The 24349-nt window shown below is 41.3% G+C and overlaps 1 protein-coding gene across 3 annotated transcripts in view; it reads right to left on the bottom strand.

The window, feature by feature from the left end:
• The window catches only part of CSNK2A2 (casein kinase 2 alpha 2), a 39277-nt gene that overhangs the window by 9280 nt on the left and 5648 nt on the right, over nt 1-24349 (bottom strand). For 2 of the 3 annotated variants that reach the window (XM_058707975.1, XM_058707976.1), the window contains exons 3-8: nt 20065-20166; nt 17202-17252; nt 7031-7090; nt 1688-1771; nt 784-894; nt 424-525 (exon numbers count right to left, since the gene is read on the bottom strand). In XM_058707975.1, the coding sequence (XP_058563958.1) occupies nt 424-525; nt 784-894; nt 1688-1771; nt 7031-7090; nt 17202-17252; nt 20065-20166 (510 nt within the window). The remainder of the gene's footprint in view (nt 1-423; nt 526-783; nt 895-1687; nt 1772-7030; nt 7091-17201; nt 17253-20064; nt 20167-24349) is intronic. The other variant, XM_058707977.1, reaches the window with a different exon arrangement.

Here is a 24349-nt window from a genome sequence, read left to right on the forward strand (position 1 = left end):
CACTCTACCTCCAGACACCAGATACAGACTGGAGCCGGGGGCTGACAGGAGGCAGACACAAGGACACGATGTTCACAGAAAGCAAATTTCCAAACTGCCTTTAAAATGGTAACAACTTATGACAATAATCTAGAAGCTGACGATTACAAGAGGCATCACCTAAGGACTAGAATCTAGTTTTATTTAGACAAGGAGTGCGTGACTTCACAGACTCACTCTGGAAGTTGGGCATAATGTCGCTTTATCTGTTATGTTTGGGGACCTGGTAACCACAGACAAAATTTCATGAAATTCTTTACCCTGAAGGAAAACTTATGTGCAGACACTCAACGATATTTAGTGGCTCAAGGGTATCACCCCTGTCAAAGTACTCCATTTTCTCGGCTTCTGCCCCTACACAGGGAGGGGCTAGCGTTTGCTCACCTGGTCGTAGTTGTCCTGTCCATGGAAGAAGGGCTCCTTTCGAAAGATCATGCTTGCTAACATACAGCCCAAACTCCACATGTCCAAGCTGTAATCATACATCTGAGGAAAATAAGGTTGGCCTGTCAGGGAAGGGTGTTACAAACGCATTTTTCAGATCTGAATTTCTAGTCTTCAGGGTGACCTTTGCACATATTTTACAATTCGAAGCAAAAAAAAAAAAAAGTCATTGAGAAAAATTTGAAATTATCACTTTGGGTGGGGTTTTCAATATATCCAAACTGCTAAATAAACAGCAAACGGGGAGAAGCACTAAGGCAAGACACCCCGAATGCACAGGTGCTTGGCTAACAGTTTTACCTGATAGTCCACGAGGAGCTCCGGGCCCTTGAAGTACCTCGAGGCTACACGGACATTGTACTCCTGAGCAGGGTGGTAGAACTCTGCCAGGCCCCAGTCTATCAGTCGCAGCTACAAACATGACAGAAATCAAACATGTAAAGCATGTAGTTCTAGACTCCTGTGCCTTGGAACAAGGCCCCATCACACTGGCTAACAATTACATGGGCCACATAAAAAACGTCAAGTGCACTGGCAAAAATTACACTTTCAGCAACTGTGGAAGAGGTCATTTCTAGAGCAGAGCACTCAAAATCCTATTTGCTTTTTCTTTTTGAAAATTTAAATTATCCTGGGCTTCTCATTCTCTTTAAATCAATAAAACTTAAGCTTTTCTTTCTGTCTCCATAGCACTTCCATGTATAACACATTCCCCCATCATTAATAGCTTCCATTATAAGTTCCAGCCACAAGGGAAAGGGTAGGGGACATACAACCCCAGTCCAGGATCAAAGCATTGCTCCAGCTTCTCATTAATCTAAGTAACTGATTCATTTACTCATCTATCAGGGACAACCAGAATTGAATATCAAAATAAGGAGGGACCCAAGTGTACTTTTGAGGCCAGGCAGATTGGTCTGAGGGTCATTAAGTGAAGTAGAAACCATCAGCTGTAGTTTCTTTGCAGGGACCTCCAGAAAACCATGACCAAAATAAACAAGGGACTATAGTTAGGTTCAGCTGTCTACTTTCCTTGTGTACTATACTTATGCAAAGTGGAAAGCAGCCCTGGAGACTAAGAAGTAACAGAAGCCCGCCAAAGAAAACAGCATGGGTCTCCAGTACCACCTCAGTACTGGCCAGCATTTTGTTCGGCCGTAAGCCTTCCGAGGAAAGACTTGTTGCTGCCTGGCTGCAACGGTACCTTTTTCTGTTGATGATCTATCATGACATTGTGAGGTTTCACATCCCTGTGCATGATTCCCTTGCTGTGGCAGTAATCCAGAGCCTATTAGATAAGAAAGCACAGAGAAAAATAAGCAAACCGTCTACCAATTCCCAATGCAAGTATATTCTTATTTGTGATAGCTTGACTTGAGTATCTCCTAAAGTGCAGCTTACTGTCTGTAACAGATGAGAATAAACACGCTCAGAAGATATCCCTTGCTCTCTGCCCACTATGCTGGCAGCTGGTGGAAAGGGGGCTATGTTAAAAGGAGACAGACACACTTTGGACACTCCTCCTACTTGTAGTTGGTAACACTTTACCAGCCACCTAGACTCAGAAATCATACATCAGCCTGTTAGTCTAGTTCAATGGGTTTAAAAACAGATCTGGGAAACCCACTAGAGTCACTTCTCATAGGGGGTTCAAATGCCATGCCAAGAGTCCCTGTGGACACGAAGAATGGTATCTAAACGTATTGTTCAACATGGCTTATGTTTTAGACAAGTGCCCCATGTGGATTTTTGAGATTAACAAGTATTCTAGTATTAGTATTTTCCTTCAAAAATAATCCCCGAGGGGTGCCTGGGTGGCTCAGTTGGTTAAGCGTCGACTTCTGCTCAGGTCATGATCTTAAGGTTAGTGGGTTTAAGCCCCGTGTCGGGCTCTGTGCTAACAGCTCAGAGCCTGGAGCCTGCTTCAAATTGTGTCTCCTTCTCTCTCTGCCCCTTCCCCACTTGTTTGCTAGCTCTCTCTCTCTCTCTCTCTCAAAAATAAACATTAAAAAAATAATTTAAAAACAATCCCTGAGCCAGTTGGCCTTTAAGAATTATATTCTGGGGGTGCCTGGGTGGCTCAGTCGGCTAAGTGTCCGACTTCGACTCAGATGATGATCTCATGGTTCATGAGTTCAAGCCCTGCATTGGGCTCTGTGCTAACTGCTCGGAGCCTGGAGCCTGCTTTGGGTTCTGTCTGCTCTCCCCCACTCATGCTCTGTCTCATTCTCTCTCTCAAAAATAAATAATCAGCATTTTAAAAATTAAAAAAAAAACATTACATTTTTACTCTAAGGAAGGATATTACTACGTTAAGTGTACAATACTTTTTTTTTTTTTAGCACGTTTATAGAGTTGTACAACTATCACCATAATCCAGTCTTTACCATCTTCCCAAGAATTTCCCTTTAGCTTGCCTGTGATCAATCCCATTTCCCACTTGCCCCCTACCTCAGCCTTAACCACAAACCTGCTGTTACTATGGATTTGTCTTTTCTGGACGTTCATTAAGTGAAAAATACAATATACAGCACTTTGTCTATCTTCTTTCGCTCAGCATGTTGCTGAGATTCATCCGTTACTTTCTTCTTGCTGAGTAGTATTCCACTGTGCGGACGCACTAGTCGATGGACATCAGAGCTGTTTCCAGTTGTTAGCTATTATGAACATTCATGCACAGGTCTTTGAGAGGGCATAGGCTTTCATTTCTTTTATGCAGATTCCTAGGGGTGGATGTGCTGTGCTGTATGTTAGTTTACATCAGACTTTTCAAGAATGTCCTAAATGTCTTCCAAAATGCCTGCTCCATTCTACATTCCCATCAATAACGTATGAAGGCTTCTTTCTCCACATCCTCGCCAATGCTGGTCATTGGTTCATCTTTGTAATTACGACCATTCTGACAGGTTTGAAGTGGGATCTCATTGTGGATTTGAATTGTATTTTCTTAATGAGTCATCAAAGTTGAACATTTCCGGTGTTACTGGTCATCCTCTATTTTCTTTGGACAAATGTTGATTCAAATCTTTTGCCCGTTTTTTCTTCAGGCAGTTTGTTTTTGGTGTTCAAGAATGCAAAAATTTGCTCTAAATCTCCTTTTCTAACATAGTATCTATTTCCATAAATTTCAAATTGGGTACTTCGGCTGGTCTCAAAAAGCACTGCAGCCCACTCAATTGTTATTCCCTGGGTAACAATACTTGCAGCCATCATCTTGTGGTACCTACTATGTGCTTGGCACTGAGTGCTCTTGGTAGTTTTCCTCGGGACAAAATTAGGGTTTCTCAACCTCAGCACCACTGACGTGTTGGACCGGGGAATTCCCGGTTGTGGGGAGCAGTCCTGTGCAGGGCAGGATGTTTACGAGGCTCCCTGGCCTCTTCCGACCAGATGCCAGTAGCACTCCTCCAAACCGTGACAACCAAAAGTGGTTCCACATATCGCCAAATTGACTTGGTTGAGAACCACTGGACTAGGCATTTTTACATAGGAGAGAATGGGTAAGTCAGAAAATGATCCCTAGGATTGGTATTCTGGGAACAAGAAAATCTTGCTTTCCCCCAGACACAGGGTATGATGTTTCTTATATGTAGGTTTAAAACAGGCAAAACTAAACTTGGTGGTAGAGGAGGGGATCCTGAAGAGAAGGGACACATGAGACCTTTTGGTGTACTCATAATATTCTTGACCAGCCCTGTCCAACAGAACTTTCTGCAATGACAGAAATATTCTAAATATCTGCACTGTCCAATATGGCAGCTACTAGCCACATGAGGCTACTGAATAAACGAAATGTGGCTACTGTGATTAAGCAAAGGAACTTTAAATTGAAATGAAAATTTAAGTAGCTACCTGTGGGCAACAGCTACTATAATGGACAGCATAGTACCACATATATCTGGGTGAAGGTTTTACTTATGTGAAATCCAAAAACCTGCACACTTAAGAATTGTTCATTTATGGAGCTTCTACTTCAATTTAATTTTTTTCTTTGTTTTGTTTCACAACAACAGTTGTAGCAAGATTCCACAGTGGCTTTGTGGCAATGTTTTATGAAACCAGGGCTCCTGAGGACAGACCTCCCTGGATCCGAATCAGGAGACCAGACAGTGTACCCAGCAACAACTCAATAGCCCTCAGCCTCAGTTTCTTCTACATTTTTGGGAGAAGCTACATATTTCCCCTACCCTATCCCCATTTTTTTTTTTTACCCGAAGAGAAAATTTAGCAAGTGTTGATTCTGTTATTTTGCCTGGTCTTCACCCAAAGGAATGAACTAATTAGGATCATAATACCTGGGATGTGAGAAATATCTGAGGAAAGCAAAAGTTGAACAAGTACAGTAAGAGAATTAATTCTTTTGCCAACTTCACTGGTCAGACTCCCTGTGGAGTTACTGACATGCTTTTAGATTCCTTGGGGAAGTTATTTCAGTTTAGAATCTGATATTATCTGACCATTAAGCATGAAAGACATTTTTCAAGCTTCATCTGGGCTTGTGTGCCACATTAACAGAAAGCAAGCCCTTACTGCCTAGTTGCTAGGGACATCAGACACAGAGAACCACCTGAATGACCAGCCTGCGAAGACCTGTGCCACTGGGATGTCTTCACCCGATCTAAGGACAATTGTGCTGGGTTATAAATCTTCACCTTTGGTGTGCACTAAGTGAAAACCACAAAAATCTTAACTCCTTACTTAAACAAAATAACCAAGTGACAGATTTGGATTATAGCTCTCATAGGGTGAATGCATGGGGTTCTCTGGAAAGGGCCTCCAGGAAAGGAGCTAAGCCTGAGAGCTCATAAGACCACAACACTGCAAACCTCTTCCCACCAAGGCCTTCGTTCTGGTCTGGAGAGGACATGGAGAGAGGTGTGATAAACCCAGCTCTACCCTCACATGTTTCTGATCTTACTGATAAAAGAAAGACCCATCAGTTGTAAGAGTGATCCACCTAAGTCCACCACCTTGGTACCAATGACAAGTGGTTTGCGCAAGTGCTTATAAGAAAACACATTCACTTCCCACAGCCAGTTCTTCAAACTCCCACTCCCTAAAGCCTCGCCTTAATTTGGGATTTTGTTCAAGCAACTGTTCGCAATCCCATCAAAACTCAATCTTGGCAATTTTCTTCAATAATGCCAGTAACTCAGTCATCTCTACTCTTTCAGAGGTCTTGAATTGAGACCCACAACCCCCATAAGACTTTAGGTAATACTGTATATGTATACAGGCATTTTGGAGAGGTTTTATACGTTTTCCTAGTGATCCATGACCCCAAACAACTTAGGAACCATTCGTCTATCCCATTTTACAAAGCTTTTTAGAATTCTTTACCTAAGTGTCTACCTAGACTAAAAAAATTAAAACAAACAAACAAACCAAAAAAACATTCCTCCATCAACCATTAGTGTTTCAGAATTTCCATCTTGGGATTACTAAGTCTCCTAGAAAGACGGACCATCCATCACCTCTTCTTGCATGTCAAGGTTAGTCAGGGCCAAAGAGTAGGTTGGGAAGGGGATTATGAGAGATGGCAAGATAAAGAAGGCCGAAAATGCCTACCATCCCAGTACGCATTCCCTCCACACTGTGACTTCAATGCTCTTCCCATCAAATAGTCTACCTCTCCACCCTTTGAACCCAGGCCTGGCCCATGACTTGCTTTGGCCAACAGGGCATTTAGTAGACATTTATACAAGCAGAAGCCTGAGAAGTGCTTACACATCAAACTTTGCCCTCTCATGCTATTAAGAAGCCAGAGACCACCATGGGAAGAAGCAGCCTAGACTAAACCCCTGGAGGACAAGCCTTGAGGTATTCCAGCTGCCATCCCAGATATGTGAACGAGGCCATCCTGGACCAATGTGCTCTAGTCAAGGTGACCCAGACCAAAAGACTCATCCAGCTAACCCACAGAATTGTGAGAAATAATAAACAATTTTTTAAAAAATCATTAAGTTTGGGGTGATTTGTTATACAGTGAAAACCAATAGTATTAATTAAGCAGCAAAAAGAAAACCCAAGGGCCAATAAAAGCTATGAAGGAGGTTCTGATTTCTGGTATAATGTCCCTAGTATCTCTTGACTTGGCCATCTTTCTCAGTTCCACTGAGAAAGTTTCTATGTAAAGATCCTGCAACAGAGATCTCAGTGTAAGTTAAAAAACAACAACAAGAGGGGCGCCTGGGTGGCGCAGTCGGTTGGGCGTCTGACTTCAGCCAGGTCACGATCTCGCGGTCCGTGAGTTCGAGCCCCGCGTCAGGCTCTGGGCTGATGGCTCGGAGCCTGGAGCCTGTTTCCGATTCTGTGTCTCCCTCTCTCTCTGCCCCTCCCCCGTTCATGCTCTGTCTCTCTCTGTCCCAAAAATAAATAAAAAATGTTGACAAAAATTAAAAAAAAAAAACAACAACAAGAAAACTCCCACTTCACTAAATTCTCTAAGTATCAAGAAAGAGTCTGAGATCTCTTTGTCCCCCCAAAAACTTGTCTTTTAACGAATACACCTGAAAAAAATCCACTGCTTATTATGAATGTCACTTACCTTAAGCAGCTCATACATATAAAACCGGATATCAAAGTCTGTCAGGATCTGGTATAGTTGCTGAAACAGATTTCAGAAAACAGAAAGTTAATTTAGTCTCATCATATCTTGTCATCCCAAACACTGGTCACCATTCTCTATAAACTTAGTACTTAAGTCCCTAAAGAATCCCAGGAATTTTTACCATCTGATCTGGAACAAATGGGGACAAAGACCAAAGATGAGGGTCTAATACTTCAGTCTCTTGTTAAGGGGAAGAAAAAAAAAGGAATTCCAAGGGAAACATTCAAGCCAACATGGATCTTTTAAAAACTTGTTTAATGCTCCAGGATTTCAACACCCACAATTACATTATTACGGAAACGAAGTCCAAGTTGTCCAACTGTCCTCATATTCTTACTACACTTCAAGCATAGCATAGCAGTACAGTGTGCTGTAGAGAACTAAGTGGAGAGCAGGACTTGAAGAATTTCATCAGCCCATGTGGCAAGTGGCAACACAGTAAGTACATCTCATGAGTGTATCTGCTCACAGAAACAGGAGGAAAGTGACTGCGATAGCCCTTGGAGATGGTAAGAGGCTTAGGAGAGGAGCAGGGGAGTGAGATGCTGGAGGAAAAAAAAGAAGAGTGACAGGAAGTGAAAATGACTCCAGGCAAAAAGGACACATGAAAGAGTTCTCATTACCAATAATCCAAAGGAACACCCACTCTGAGTTTTTTCAAAATTTCAATTTCTAGGAGACAGTAGCATTTATACATCCAGGTTCATTAGAGTCATCACAGAACCTCATCAGAAACTATACTATTATTTTTGGTAATCAATTCCAAGTAGAGCTCTTTCCCCATCAGTCCAAAGCAGCACTGTCTATAAAACTAATCAGTGCACCTTTATTAAACTTATTGTTTCTTTATTGGAAGACTCAGGCAATGGAGGGAAACTCTCTAACGAGCAGTGACAAGCCTATATAACATGTCTGTGGAAGAGGGGAAAGCCAAACTACACATCCTTATTTGTTTGCATTCATAAGAATGATATGAAGACCTTAATAAAACATGGTTTCACATGTATGCATGTGGGGGATGGACTGCTGGGGCTCAGGGAAATAAGACTTTTAATCACATACCATTTTATAGTTTTAGATCCACGTAAATATAACCCCTGTTCAAAAAGATTAAGAAAAACAATCTGCCAAGAATCAAATTTAACATCTAAGAACACCAGGACTTGTTTTTCCCTGTTAATAAGTGAGAGTAATTCTCCCCCCCCCCCCCCCCCCCCCCCCCCCCAGCTTGGCAAGAATATCTGACTTCATCAGTCTCCGGGAGCAGCTGGCTCAGCACAGTACAGGGAATGAGGACACACGGACCGGGACACCCGCGGCACTGGGAGCTGCTCCGCTACTGGAAACTAACCTGGGGTGGGAAGGAAAGCATCCGGGCACGTGGCACCAACACGCCACCACTTCTCAGGAGCTAAACACCCAAGCGTTCTGTTGTCCCCCAGCTCCACACGGCAGGGAAGACTTTGCAGGCAGCGTCCCAGCACCAGTATGGATGGACACAGGCTAAAGATACTATCTCTTTGGGTGTCAAATCAGCTCCTCCTTCGAGAATTAAGGAGATCCCTCCCAGAGACACACCAAGTTGAACCTCATGTCAATAAATAGACTGTGAAAGTGAAGCGAGCATTTTCTAACCCTCAGAGGGGGCTGGAATATTTTATTTCCGGAAAACAAATACGGGCTATTTTATCATTTGGATTTTTGTCTGTGGAAGGCATTCCTCTTGTATCACGTGGTATCTATACCAAGCATCTGTGCAAATGGTATAAGGCATAATAATAATAAATGTCCTTGGACTGCCAACATAGTACTTCTAGTTACTCCAACCAGTATCAATTTTATGTAATACAAAAACCACTAGATGAATGAATGTATTAGGCCTAATACATTACAGAGTCCTGAATGACAGGCTGACATTTACTCTCATTTCTCAGGAGCTCAGGATAGGAGGAGACCCAACTACATGTTACATTTTACCACCTGGGCCTAAAATTTAGGACTCAGTAGGGTCCACAGTCTGGCTCTGACCAACTTTCACAGCTCTGTCTCCATTTCAGACCAAATAAACCTGGTTGCCTCCTCCATTCTTCCTTCTCCAGTGTCCCCACCTCCTCCCAAATCTCTAACATCCCGCCCCTCTCCCCTGGCCTATAAGTAAGCCCATCCCATCTAGTCTCTACAAAGCTAACAGTGGTCCCTTCCTTCTCTGAACCCGTGCTACTTAATGTCCGCTAGGATGTTCAGAGGACAATGACAGTAGCAGCGTCCCCGGAGTTGATGCTCCCTACTCAGATACTAGCAGTGACCTAAGGTTCTCTAACCTGGCTGTGAGCACCAAGAGGCTGCTCCCCTCTGCCCACACCTCAAGTCTCATGCCAGCGCCCTCACATATCAGGTGCATACATTGGTAGGGAAAAACAGGTTCTGGGGCCGGTGGTAGTCACCAACTTGGTGACTCAACTTCTTTGCTCTCCCTCCCGCAAATATGCAAGAAGCCACTGTACAACCTGGTCCACAGTCTAAGTGCTAAGATAACCGAACAGTGGAATAGCATACCCTGTATACACCCCACCCCATGAATGGTGGTTCTCAGCTTGTACCCAGAAGGCAGTTGATGAACATTTGTCTTCGATGATGTTCACCGGTGGAACAAAATTAAAATGGTTTCCCAGGAAATACAAGTCCAAAGAGTCTATGACAAATTATAAAGGGAAAGTTCACATGAGCCACACTTTTCCTCCATTCTTCTTACCCACCTGTGTGCAATGGCAAATTGTCAGCAGGAAGTTAGCTTTGCTTATACTTTTATAAAATAAGTGACTTATCAAAAACAAAGCAGGCCTATGCTTCTCAGAAGATTACAAAGATGCTGAGGAAGACTATTCACCAATCCTACATTGGTTCCAAAGCTTCAAACACAGGCATTTTCTTAGAAATCAGGGCTATCTGAGGACTACCCAAAGGGCTAAAGGTGGAAATTTCCTAGGACTTTTCATTAACCTGCGAAGGTCTGAGGAGGACAATGGAAAAAAAAAAATAAAAGGCAATTTGATTAACAGACTCCAAATCTCCTTGGGTTTAGAACAACCGCCCAGAAAGGAATGGCCACGTGGGCCTCACTTTTGCTATATACCCATAGGTCCTTGGACTGCGGGTATAGCTCAGGTGTATCATGACGAGGTTCCCCATCCCCAGTGACTGTCATTTAGGATGACTACACACTTTAGGAAGGTTCCTAGTCACAGGTGGGAATCAGCAACACAGCAAACTCACGCTGCACACACAGCTGGCAGATTCCCTCACATACACACCTCACTTGGTCTGTATCCAGAAATCCCAGGGGTCCCCATGTAGGGAGAAGAAAAAGCAGGGGGAGTGGGATATAAAGTGAAAGGTGCTTAATGCAGTTGTCACCTGTTTTGGCATCAATGTGTAACCCCAAGATCCAGAATAAAAACCAAGGTTAATATTTTCAGAAATTTAAGGAAGCAGGACAAATCATTGATCAAGCAAATCAAAGTTATGACTAATGACCTGAAAATGTCTTATAAAGAAGATCTCTGTATCAAACTCTAACAGCATTAACAAGGCCTCAAGATATCAGCTAGTGAAGGCCCATCTCTATGGGAGTGACTTAGAAATTCTCTACAGAGCAAAATGGGTCTGCTTCCTTTTCAAATGCAGTCTATTAACCAAAAAGAATGAGATCTTGCCATTTGCAACTACGTGGATGGAACTACAGGGTATTATGGTAAACGAAATTAGTCAGAGAAAGACAAATATGACTTCACTCATATGAGGACTTTAAGAGGGAGGGGGCCAAAACATAAGAGACTCTTAAATATGGAGAACAAACAGAGGGTTACTGGAGGGATTGTGGGAGGGGGGATGGGCTAAATGGGTAAGGGGCATTAAGGAATCTACCCCTGAAATCACTGTTGCAATGCTAATTAACTTGGATGTAAATTAACAAAAAAGGGGGCGCCTGGGTGGCTCGGTCGGTTAAGCGACCGACTTCGGCTCAGGTCATGATCTCACGGTCCGTGAGTTCGAGCCCCGTGTCGGGCTCTGTGCTGACAGCTCAGAGCCTGGAGCCTGTTTCCGATTCTGTGTCTGCCTCTCTCTGCCCCTCCCTTGTTCATGCTCTGTCTCTCTCTGTCTCAAAAATAAATAAACGTTAAAAAAAAAAAAATTAAAAAAAAAAAAAAAAGCAGCCTATTCAGGGGGCCTTATCAATCTTTAAAATGTCCAAATGATAGATTTTGCTTAAAATGCATACTCGTTTTTTCAAAGTTTATTTTTATTCTATTTTGAGAGAGCGCCAATAGGGGAAGGGCAGAGAGAGAGAAAGAGACAGATTCCCAAGGAGGCTCTGTGCTGAGTGCAGAGCCTGATGTGGGGCTCGAAATCATGAACCATGAGATCATGACCTGGGCTGAAATCAAGAATCAGACTCTTAACCAACTGAGCCACCCAGGTGCCCTTTTATTCGTTTTTATTTATACTCTTCCAAAGGCATAGAAAGCTGAGACGCAGGTCTCAACAGCAACTTTTTCTTATACAAATGGTACTTTAACTTTCTGGAGAAAATGGTGAGTTTGGGAGTGTTCTGTAACTGTTCATTCCACTTTTAAAAACTGGCCTTTCCTATTCCTTTGTTTGGAAATTCTTTTTTCTTAAGTGTCACTATGTATCTTTTATTATCACTTTGACACATATGAAGCATAACTGAGGATTTCAAGGAGAAATCAACCAAACCAGCTCTTTCATAAAACGAAGTATCAAGGGGAAAATGAATAAGACCATAGAAGATCTGAACTAAATTAACAAACTTGATATAAAAAAATGGCCATGTACTAAAGTCACAAAGCAATCATCAAGAAATTCCAAAAACCAACATTATGTAGGTCATGTTCCTCTGGACCTAAAGATAGCCAAATTGGGGCGCCTGGGTGGCGCAGTCGGTTAAGCGTCCGACTTCAGCCAGGTCATGATCTCGCGGTCCGTGAGTTTGAGCCCCGCGTCGGGCTCTGGGCTGATGGCTCGGAGCCTGAAGCCTGTTTCCGATTCTGTGTCTCCCTCTCTCTCTGCCCCTCCCCCGTTCATGCTCTGTCTCTCTCTGTCCCAAAAATAAATAAAAAACGTTGAAAAAAAAATTTTTTAAAGATAGCCAAATTATAAATCAACAATAAAAGAATAATTTTTTTGAAAAAAACAAGTGGTTCCTCCATCATATTCACAAACATACAGCTATGAAGGGCATTCTTAGGATAATTAATTACTGGGAAACTTCTGAATAGGGACTCTGTACTGTGTGTTAGATGGCATTATTGCATAGATATTAAATTTCTTAACTGTACTAACAGTACTGTCATGTAGGAAAAAGGTCCTGCCTAGTTCCAGTGCTAGCATATCTAGAAGTGAAGTATCATGATGCCTGCAATTTACTTTAAGAGGATTTCAGTAAAAAGAGATAAAGGGCGGGGGGGGGGGGGGGGGGGGAGAAAACATCAAATGTGGCAAATATTTTTAGTTTTTTTAAGTGTTTTCTCCCCTCCCCGGTGGTTTTTGTTTGTTTAGAGAAAGGAGCACTCCAGCAGTGGAAAGAGGCAGAGGGAGAAAGAGAGAGAATCTTAAGCAGGCTCCATGTTCAGCACAGGGCTGAACACTGGGCTCGATCCCACGAACCTGGGATCAAGACCTAAGCCATAATCAGAGTCCGAAGCTCAACTGACAGGCGCTCAGACGCCCACAAATGTGGCAAATATTAACAACTGGTGAATCTAGGGGAATAACATGAGGGCATTCATTAATTGACCACTCCTTCCGATTTTTAGGTTTAAAATTTTTCCAAGTACAAAGTTTGGGGAGAAAAACCCAAATCCACAAGTACTTTGTACTTCTAATCTGAAAACTACATGGAAATGAGCTCCACGATCACGGCATGCAGCAGCTAAGGTGGTGCCTGGGGCGGCACACACGTAAAGCCCACTCACCACAAATCAAGAAAGAAACAAATGAAATGAGCGGACTTCAACTCAAGAAGTTAGGGGGAGGGGCGCCTGGGTGGCTCGGTCGGTTAAGCGACCGACTTCGGCTCAGGTCATGATCTCACGGTCCGTGAGTTCGAGCCCCGCGTCGGGCTCTGTGCTGACAGCTCAGAGCCTGGAGCCTGTTTCCGATTCTGTGTCTCCCTCTCTCTGCCCCTCCCCTGTTCATGCTCTGTCTCTCTCTGTCTCAAAAATAAACAAACGTTAAAAAAAAAAATTAAAAAAAAAAAAAAAAAGTTAGGGGGAAAACCGTAAAAACCCAAGAAAGAAAAGCAACAAAGAAGGGAAAAAGAAAGAATTGAGATAGAAGCAGAAACGATGAAGTAGAAAAAACAAAAACATTTGAGCAAAACCAAAAGCCAGTTCCATGAAAATATTAGTAAGACCTCTGTAGCAACACTGATACTTTTTTAAAAAAAGAGAAAAAGCAAAAATAATGTCAAAAATGTAAAGAAAAACATAATTACAAACACATTACAGTCTTTAAGCCCTAGGAAAATTCTATTAACTTTATGTAAATAAAACTGAAAGTGGTCAACTTTTATAAATATTATTGGGGTGCCTGGGTAGCTCAGTCATTTGAGAGTCCAACTCTTCTCTCTCTCTGCCCCTCCCCAACTTGTGCTCTTAAAATAAATAAGCTTTAAAAATAAGTAAAAAGGAAAAGTGTAGTTCAAAGTCTTCCCTTCCCTCCCAAAAAGACATCTACTTACATAACCCTTATTTCATATAAACTTTCAGAGACTAGAAAGGAAACACTACCCAACTTATTTTATGAAGTCAGTATAATCCTGAAGCCAAAATCAGAGTTTGCAATAAAAGGAAATTATAGATAAAAGTTTATTATCAATTGTGTTAACAAAAAATACTGAAAACAACAGGCTGCAGGTTGTATCCCTGTTGATTCACCTGGGATGCTAAACCAGGGACCAACTCCCCTGGGTGATACCTTAAGTCCAGTTATTAATACACTTAACAGTAAAATGAAAAAAAAAAAAAAAAAAAAAAAAGCTTTTAGAATTAAGACAGACACATGACAAAATAAAAAGGACATTAAACTAACTGATTTCTCTATCTGTGGTCTGTCCTACCACCCGGAAAAGACAATGACTGTCTCATCACGATCTGTTCTTCCGAAATATACCTCTGCTACCTGCTTCTTGGTGATCTTCTAAGTAGACTAAAACGGCAGGGCTTGAACATTCACTGGACCTCCAGTTTAACACGGCAGACCAAACACATCCTCCCTATACTTCTTCCTGAAGCTCCTCTAAATTAACAGTAAAAGGAATGGGGCTTTTGGTGGGGGAGGGGGGGATTCACTCACAACTAAGAGAATGGAAGAGATGACATTTCAAAGCTAGAAAAAAAAATGTCCAACTGACTCAGCAGACCAAAGAAGCTGAACTTCTGCCCAAAGTGGAGGGGATCCGGAAACAAACCACCTCACATGAAAGAACTTACAGAAAGGCTCAGGAATCAGTGACCCCAGGTACCAAGGAAAGAGAGTAAACAGATTCAGCTGAAAACAGGAAAACAAGTTTAAAACACCACACCAAAAATGAGGATGAGGGAATTACGTGAAAGTCTACAGAACTTTCCCAGAGCTCTCCTCCATTGGAGGCTGAGATGCCCGTGGCCAGGTTCGCCACCTCAAGACAGGAGTTGACAAGCCGTCATCAGTAATTTCAGTCCTCTAAAACAGGAGTAGACAAAGTCCGTGCCATTTCAGACAACTATAACAGACAAAAAACAAGAATGCACAAAAAAAGGAATCTGAAAGAAAAACTGAGAAAGAGTATGAAGAAGAAAACATCATGCGGGCGGGGGGGGGGGGGGGGAGAAAGCCCACATATTCTCAGTGAGAAAATAGAAGATATTACATAAAAGAACAGGATACTACTTTTAAAAGTTCAGAGAACAGAACAGAGCTAAGAAATAAAGTCTAACGTTCGAATGAGTTCTAGAAAGTGAGAACAAAGAAGAGAAGAAAATCAAAGAATGTTAAAAATATTGTTCTAAAATGAAAGGACATGAGTTTCTAGATTGAAAAAGCCCAGCAAGTGCACAGAACAAAAGATAAAAGTGACCCATTCGAAGGAACATCTTTGTGAAATTTCACAGACTGCGGCTGAAGAGAAAATCCTAAAAGCTTTCCAAAGGAAAAACCAAAACCAAAACCAGATCACATAAGGTGAAACCAGAATGGCTTCAGGGCTGATAAGGGAAAAAGCTCTTCAAAACTGAGAAAATTATTAATTACAACCCAGAATTCTATGCCATGGCAAGTACATTAATTGGAAACATAAAACAGAAATGTTTTCAGATATGCAAGCCTCAAATAACATTAATCTTCCACGATCTCTTTAAAGGAAGCTCCTAGAGAATGTGTGCCATTAAAACATCTCTTTGAGAGTTTAGATGTAAACGAAATAAGATTTCTCCAGGGAGTTAAAAATTTCTGCTGTTAAATCAACAGAGCAGGCATCAATTCAAGAAACACAAAATGATGAAGTGAAATTTTTATATGTATGGCTAGCCAATTGGTAAAAACTTATTAAGGAAGCAGAAGCATTTAACTTAGGCATTTTGCTATGAAGTTTCATTAAGACCAGCTTTCAAACTTTTGTATTTAGGAAAATGTTTGGTTTCATTAAGAAATGCATACACATTCCCACTCATATACGTACACCTTGATAAACTTGGGTCATTCAATGGCAAAAGTGTGACTGGCTTTGTGGATCAGCAGAGTACTACTTTAGCAGCTAAGCACTGCTACGCTAATGGAAAATGTAGCCCTCCTTTTTTTTTTTTTTTTTTTTAAAAGTAGTCTTCCCACCCAGTAGGAGCCCAATGTGGGGCTTGAACTCATGACCCTGAGATCCAGACCTGAGCTGAGATCAAGAGTTGGATGCTTAACCGACTGAGCCACCCAGGTGCCCCATACATCCTATTTTTATGAGTTCACTATTGATTTCACCCTTAGGGAGTCACATTAGAGGCTCTTTCTAAATTAAAGAATTAACAAAAAAAAAATTGAAGAGTCACATTAACAAGGAAACTTGTTACATATGGAAAAGCTACACTGTATATAAAACTTGCTTATTGTTTTATCAGTTGTAATAGCCACTTTTACTTATTTTCCACAAATTAACCCTGAAAGTTGTTTTAGAGTGATTACCTAAGAAAAATTAAATGTGAGATAAAGCTGTTTTATTTTCACCCACAAGCTTCACTCCTAATACCAGCATCTTTCAACTGCTGATTTGGTTTTGCCCCTAACTTCCATCACAATAAAACCACAACCGTTTCATTCACTGACAGTGAATGATAAATCACCTAAAAGTTCTCCAAACACCTCTCAAAATCAATGCCACTATTTTGTTTTTATATTGGTTTTCATATTATGTTCTACCGTGACCAGAATGTTTGGCCCCAAAAACCTTGGCAGAAGTTAAGGCTTCAGTGTTTGAATAATAACAAAAACAAACTCATGAAAAACCAGCTTAAAACCATGCTTTTGGAATTACACTTCAAGTCTAAATTAATTTGCATTATAAATACAAGAAATGTAAATAACCCAAGATAAGGTTTTTCTAAAGCACAGTGTCTCTTAACTAGCTTTTTTGTGTCATTTGCTTTGTATACAGTGTACATGAACACACACACTCTGACAGCTTGAATCCCATGTGTTGCTTCTTTTTATGTAAGCCCTATATCTGTTTATGACTTATCAGCAACGGAAGATTCCTATGCAAATCAAGTATCTACCCAAAACTATGTTGTCTAAAACAGGAGTATTATAGATGAGACATTAGCTTAGACTAGCAGCTACTCTCAGAGTAAGCAAGGCAAAGGGTGATGAGTAATTTCACCAAATGCAAGAACCCCACCCACTTTCTGCATCCTGTACTCCTGCTATAAGGAATCCAATTTGTTAATTCCCAATCTCACCATGACTTTTCCTGAACCCCTCGTGTTCTTAAGTATCAACAGTATTTATCGCCACCTCCCCACCCCCCCCACCCCCATGCCAGAAAGAAAAAGCATATACGCACCTTAAAATCTGTATTATTGATATATTCAAATACCAAAGCCGGCGTCTTTGACTGCAAGAGAGAATAGTAATGCCTTATAAGTATTCAAACAATAAACGTACTTTGCTTCTGTCATACCCATCCATCCCCAAATCCCACTTAAATGAAAGAGGGATTTACTCATCAGGGAGAGCCTTTTAAGAAAGTATCCTCTTGAGACTGTGTGTCTGGAATTTGCTTCAAAATAAGTGGGGACGGTGGGTGGTGGGAAAGTGGGTGGCAGGCAGATGAAGCAAAGTTGGCCACAAGCTGAGGCACTGCTAAAGTTGAGTGATGTGCGCAGGGCGGTCCATTATATTATTCACTCTACTTTTGTAAATGGTTGACATTTTTCGTAAGTTGCTTTTTTTTTTTAATCCTCTGACCAACCTGTCAGTGGGCCTGGCACATCATGTGAAGATTTACACTCTGCAGTGTTCCAGTCTGCCAACCACAAAAGGAGTGACATGTTTTCATCTTGGTTTAGCAACCCAGATGCATTTTACAGAATTATCATACGTCTTGGGAATCTATCATAGGCCTTTTCAGGATCCAAAAGGAAACTATCTACGATTATCAGCAAGCTATAATGTGAAATTACTGCCTTGGCTAGAGACCACCAGAGAATGTCTGACTGTACAAAGTAGATATGTTCCCCCCAAAATTCATGCATAACCAAGTATTTCTAAAGCACTATAATCGTTAATGCAATGAGTACATAATATCCAATATTTCCTTGTGTAAATAGATTTCTCAAACGTCAGGTTTACTTACGGTAAAATAATGCTAACTAGCAGTAATAAGCTTTCAAATTGGGAGAAAAGCAGAGGCTTAAAGGGTTACAGGAAGAAAGTCACCTTGGAAATCTCTATGGCCAGGAAGTTTTGCTCAAGGAAGCAGGTGGAAGTTACCTAGGAGACAGGCCACAGTACGTGCACACAAGCCTTTGTCAGAACAAGCAACCCTGGCAGCCATAGGCAAAGGTTTCCTCAATAGCCCAAGGATGACAGGGTTTCATCAAGACCACCAGATCTCTTTACTGCCTGGGAGCAAGCCCATTTCCCTACAGGTCTGGGGAGGAGGGCTCCCTGTTGATTTTCATCCACCTTGATTTGTGTTACATATTATATAAAACATACACATGCCTCAGACAACAAATTACAAAAACAGTAAGATAAATATCACTAACTTTAAAAAAAAAAAAAAAAAAAAAAGAAGCAAAATGAAGATGCTCCTGGTGTAACAGTAATACATACTGGCTCACACTGCAGGCCGTTTTCAAAGACTATGGATTTCAGAGTGAGTCATTATAAAATCAATCTGAGCTGATCAGGCTGGGATATACTTTTTTTTAATTTATTTTTGATAGACAGAGAGAGACAGAGCACAAGTGGGGGAGGGTCAGAGAGAGAGGGAGACACAGAATCCGAAGCAGGCTCCAGGCTCCGAACTGTCAGCACAGAGCCCGACACGGGGCTCAAACCCACGAGCCGTGAGATCATGACCTGAGCCAAAGGCAGACACTCAACCGACTGAGCCACCCAGGCATCCCTGGGATATACTTTTAATGCCAATTAGATTCTAGCAGACAACCATTCTTCTCAGTCTTTTGAGGGTCCAAGAAGAAAAATTTTCCTTATTCTTCAGTTTAATAACACTGGGGAATCTTGAGCAAATCACTGAACCCCTGTAGCCTTTGGTTTTCTTATCTGTGCAAATAACACTGTGGTCCGTGATGGCATGTGCTTCAACTTGTGAGGACTGAATGGCTTTGTACAGAATGGTGTCTGCACACAGCAAGCACTCAATGCACGTTAGCACATCATTTCTTTCTTTCTTTCTTTTTTTTAAGTTTACTTATTTATTTTTGAGACAGAGAGCGAGAGAGCAGGGGAGGGGCACAGGATCTGAGGCAGGCTCTGCGCAGACAGTAGAGCGCCTGACATGGGGCTTGAACTCACAAACTGTGAGACCATGACGTGACCTCAGCCGAAGGCAGCTGCTTAACCAACTGAGCCACCCAGGCGCCCCAGCACATTGTTTCTTTATGTCTTCATCAGACAGAAGCAAAGACCTACCTCTCAAACAGAAAGCTATCCTGGGAGGACAGGAAAACAGGTGAGGCAGAACAGGTGAAGAACAGAAATGGGGCGGGAAGTGGAACATAAAAACTCTAGCTAATCATAAACACTTAGGGTTAAGTTACTTCTCAAGAAGTGAAAACAAAATTAAACACCAGTACATCTAAAATGGCTACAAAGTAAGTATATTTAATAGAAATAGTTTAGTTGTATCAGCACGTACAATGTGAGCCCCAGTGGCGGATGCTGAATTAAAGCTTAGTATGAGAAGGAGCAAGGTGCCTTCCTCAAAGGGGCTGCGGGGCTGTGATCTGTCCAGCTCTCCGGGCCAGGTGTCCGCATGGAGACATTCGGTATTTCCTTCTCCAAACCCAGATTTTCAAATGTCACGCTGACATTGTGAAGTACAACAATGCTAATTGGTGGTAATAAGCTTTCAAAATCGGAAGAAAAGTAGGCACTTAAAGAAGACATTCAGCAAACATCTGTGGGCTGAATCAGGAGGAGGTAATAAACCTGGGCCAGGGATTTTTCTATACACACTTTTAGGTTCCCTAAAAGTGGTGGTGGCTACTTTATCACTGGGCCATCATGATTTTTTCTCGTTTTCAAAATTATTCAGTAGTAAAGAAAAACATGATCATTCCCACTATGTAATGACGTTTCTCATTATTTTGATGTTCTGTGTGACACACACATACACACACACACACACACACACACACACACACTTTCTCCTTCTCCCCCCACCATCAGGCACCTACCACAGGGTCCTTCACAGTGTCAATCAGCTTAATGATATTTGTTCCACCACGAAGGTTCTCCAGAATCTTAACCTCTCGTTTTATCTTCTTTTTCTTCACTGGCTTAAATACACAAGAGTAATCGGAAGTGAGATTCCTTTTGAAGTTAATAAATAAAATTTTAAAGCAATGTCAGCTAATCAAGTGGATGCTGCACTATCTTGCACACCATGGTGTTATGTAAACGAGTGTGTCTAAATTAGAAAAGAAATAAATATCAAGATAAAACGGGGCCTGCCCTTAAGAACATTTAAGACTAAGTTAAATACAGACTCATATGGCATATGTGTCAGATCTTTAAGCAGCTACATTTAGGGCACTTACAAATTTTGAACACCCATGTCATACTTTAAAAATAAAATGCTTTCTAGATAACTGCCAAATGGAACACATTATAGTTCTGAACAGCTGTATATCATGCGCTCACAAATGGAAAAACTGAAACAAAATGGTGAGACACCTGCTCTACCAATGAGTTCCGTGTAATTTTGTCTTCCACGAGTGAAGACCAGGTCACTGACATCAAGTTACAAACTTGTTTCCCAGCTGCTGGCTCCCATTTCCTGTTGCCACTCCCATTTCCTCAACATCTAAAATCTGAAATCAGCACAAAGCCAGTAAAACTACCCAACAGATCCCATTCCTAAAAAAAAGATGACGGATCAGCAAAGGAGAACACTGATCTCTGATATAGCACTGATTGGAAACTTCTACCTGCTAACCTTTCCATCTGCTGGACAGAAAAATTAAAGATCTCAATTAGAAACACTAGCATTACATGTGTTATTTCTTGTCTTAAAGAATTTGAAGAATGAAAGTAGTTCTGGAAAAAGTGACACATCACAACCAATTATGTTTTATAAAGTACTTAGAACACTGGCACGTAGTAAGTACTCAATAAATGGGAGATTTACTCTTTTCACGCTTTTAGTTAGTAATAAGTCACAAAATGCCTATGTTGTGGACTCAGCCTGGCTGAGCCATTTGTCCAAGGTCCCACAGCTAACAGGGAAGAGTAAGGGCGGGACTCAGATCTAGACAGTGACTCTGCAGGCCTCACTCCTGGCCACTGCGCTCTCATTTCTCAAATGTGGCTATGAGTGAAAGGGAACTAAGGAAGAGGAGTATTCTATCACGTAGACACTACTATGAAAGCAAAGGCAGAGTCGAATGGGTTTGCAATGAAATAAGATTTTAAATGCCTGCATGTATGGGGTGGTGGGGGCGGGGAGAGATAATACATATGCCAGAGAAACTGTCATCTTTTGTTGGTCACTAAGCTACAGCTTTGAACACATGACAAAACAGCGGGAGATTATGTAACACAGAGCACCTGCATCACCTCTAACAGGGTGCTTGACGGAGAGACTGGAATCTAGCAGTATTCTTCCAAGCCAGCTGCCACAATCACGTCCGCTCCACTTTGTTAGGGTTCCCAGTGGAGTAGAACTGGCCACTGTGTCTCTCCTACTTCCACTAAGGGATCTTATTCATTCCCTTTTTCATTAGGGAGCTCAATACTTTGGGAAAATAAAGCACTCAAACATGAAGTACAACTTGATCAGAGAATAGCCAGAGAAGGACATACTACAAAATAAGTAAGTTTCAAAACTGTCAACGTCATGAAACAGACTGAACAACTGTTCCAGATTTAAAAGATATGACAACCGAATGTAACACATGACCTGGGATTTTCTTTTACTATAAAGAACATGATATGGACAACTGGCAAATAAGAACAGAGGCTGTAAGTTAGCTAACAGCACTGTATCAATGTGAATTTCTGATTTTTTGATCATAGCACTGTGGGTTATTTAAGAATTGCCTCTGTCTTTAGGAAATGCATAATAAAATAAGCATCACTGCAATTTACTCTCAAGCACATAATCATGTGTGTATATACATACGTATACACATATATTTACATATATAAAAAAAGCAAAAGCAAATATTAACATTTAAGAAATCTGAGTGAAAGATACATGGGAATTCTTGCAACTTTTAAGTCTAAAATTGTCAAAAAGTTAAAAGAAAAATAAAAGCTAGCAATTATATTTATAAATTCAGCCAATGCTACCATTACATTCAATGTAAGAAAATTCTAGAGTTGTCACCCACTCCTGGAAAGCAGTTACAGATCTGTGGATGGTAACAGAGGAAAAAATACCCCACAGCCAGAAATCTGGATACACCAAAAACCTTCCTCTCTGCCTAACAGTCAATTCGTACAGGAGGAACCCATTAAATAAGTTGCCTCATGACAATGCCCCATGTAAAGCCTTGCTTTGCTCTATTATTCAGCAAAAGGTCAAGCAGGCACACTTCCTGGACAATGCAGCTGAGACCAAGGGATCTTTTCATTATGTCCTAAGGTAACTTACAGAGCAAGTGAAGCATTTTTTAAAAATTATTTTAATTTTATTTGGGGGGTGGGGGGAGGGTCAGAGGGAGGGAAAGAGAGACTCCTAAGCAGGGTCCATGCTCTCAGCACAGAGCCGGACGAGGGGCCCACAACCCTGGGATCATGACCTGAGCTGAAATCAAGAGTTGGACACTCAACTGACTGAGCCACCTAGGTGCCCCGAAGCATATTTTGCTGCCCAACTGTCACCTGTCCAACAACTTCCTCACCTAGAGACAGGACAGCAGGGCAATTCTGAAGTGGCACAATGGACTCACACAGCACCTAAAGTCCTCAGATCCTGACAAAAGACGAAGAGATTATAAGAAAGGAAAGTGACCGACAGCTCAGGACACTCCCCTCCAAAGTGCAGACATCTATTCTCTACAGGAACCAGGCTATAGGTAACTCTCTTTAGCCTCAAGCTTACTCTTCTGAACCTGGGAGATGCTCCAGAAGCTAAAAAAACCAACAAGCTCCCAGGGAATGAAAGTGATCATTTTAATTCTATAAACAGAATTCGGGAGACAAAGTTAGAATTTATAAAGGAAGACCGTTGGCATCCTATGGAAAATAGATCATGGATTTTACAGAAATTAGAATGCTCTGACCATGCAGTCCAGTGTTTGTACTCATCCACCCACAGTTACATGATGTGGAGAAAATACATACACTTCCATAACAGTCTCATCATTTCATCCTGCTAGACAAAGTGTCTCCCACCTAAGGTTCATTTATTCCAAGTCAGAGAATATCTGTTTCAAAGATTCAAAATGAATCAGATTATAGCTGTTTCCTGATCCCCACACCAATTTTTTTTACTCAAAGTCTAGTAGATAAAAATGGCAAAAAGGTAAAAAGAAAAGAAAAAGCAATTAAAGTATTAAATCAAGTTTCAATAATAAATAAATGTTGGCACACGCCTAGAAAGAATGTGTAAAAGGAAAAAAAACTCAATTTGAAATTTTTCTGTGCATGAGCTCAGGAAAGGAAAGGAAAGGAAGGAAAGGGAAGGAGAGAGGGAAAAAACAGAGAAAGAAAGAGAGGATGGAAGAAAGAAACTTTCCCCAAGATTTCTGACCATATGGTGGAGAGTGCTGGCTATTCAGGAAAACCTTGTTCAACGTGATCCAAGAGTAAGATACTTCTCTCTCTCTCTATTGACCAACTTGAGAAACTTAAAAGACAAATTTAGTGATGAGCCGCTTGGAAAGTCAAAAGTTAATAAAGTCAGTAATCTGTCCTATTTAGCAAAGCTGATTTTTAAAAAGTCAGATCTGAGCATGATTTCAACTACGAGCACCTGACAGTGATTCAATTTGCAAAATAACACATACAAAGGGCCTAAGAATTAGGACCTCGAAAAATCCCAGCAAATGTCAACAGGCAAAGTCCCATTTTAATTTCTTTCTAGGCACAACTGAATTAATAAATTCAAGACAGGTGAAAAGATAGCTCAGCACTTCCAAATCTGGAATTACTTTTATTCCAGTGCCACAGCCACAACTTAGCTATTAATTTCACCACCCTCAATAAACAATCACAATGAACAACGGTTGCCAGGGATGCAGGACAGGGTAAGGAAGAAAGTGCAGCCCAGATGACAGCATTTATTTTACTACCTTGGGAGCATCTCTCAAACCCACTGCAATTGACCCAAATATAAACAGCATCTGAGCAACGTTGTTTCTTCACAGCAATTCTTCCTTTCATCTTTCAAGTCCCACCTTTCCAATTACATTATCGATTCCCCAAGACTGTTTATTCTCAGGATTTTTGTTTTTGTTGATTTAAAAAGCAAGGCATACAGCAGGCCTTTTGAATCTCACCAAGAGACTGGTATAG

This window comes from Neofelis nebulosa, chromosome 17 (assembly GCF_028018385.1).
Source record: "Neofelis nebulosa isolate mNeoNeb1 chromosome 17, mNeoNeb1.pri, whole genome shotgun sequence".
Taxonomy (NCBI): domain Eukaryota; kingdom Metazoa; phylum Chordata; class Mammalia; order Carnivora; family Felidae; genus Neofelis; species Neofelis nebulosa.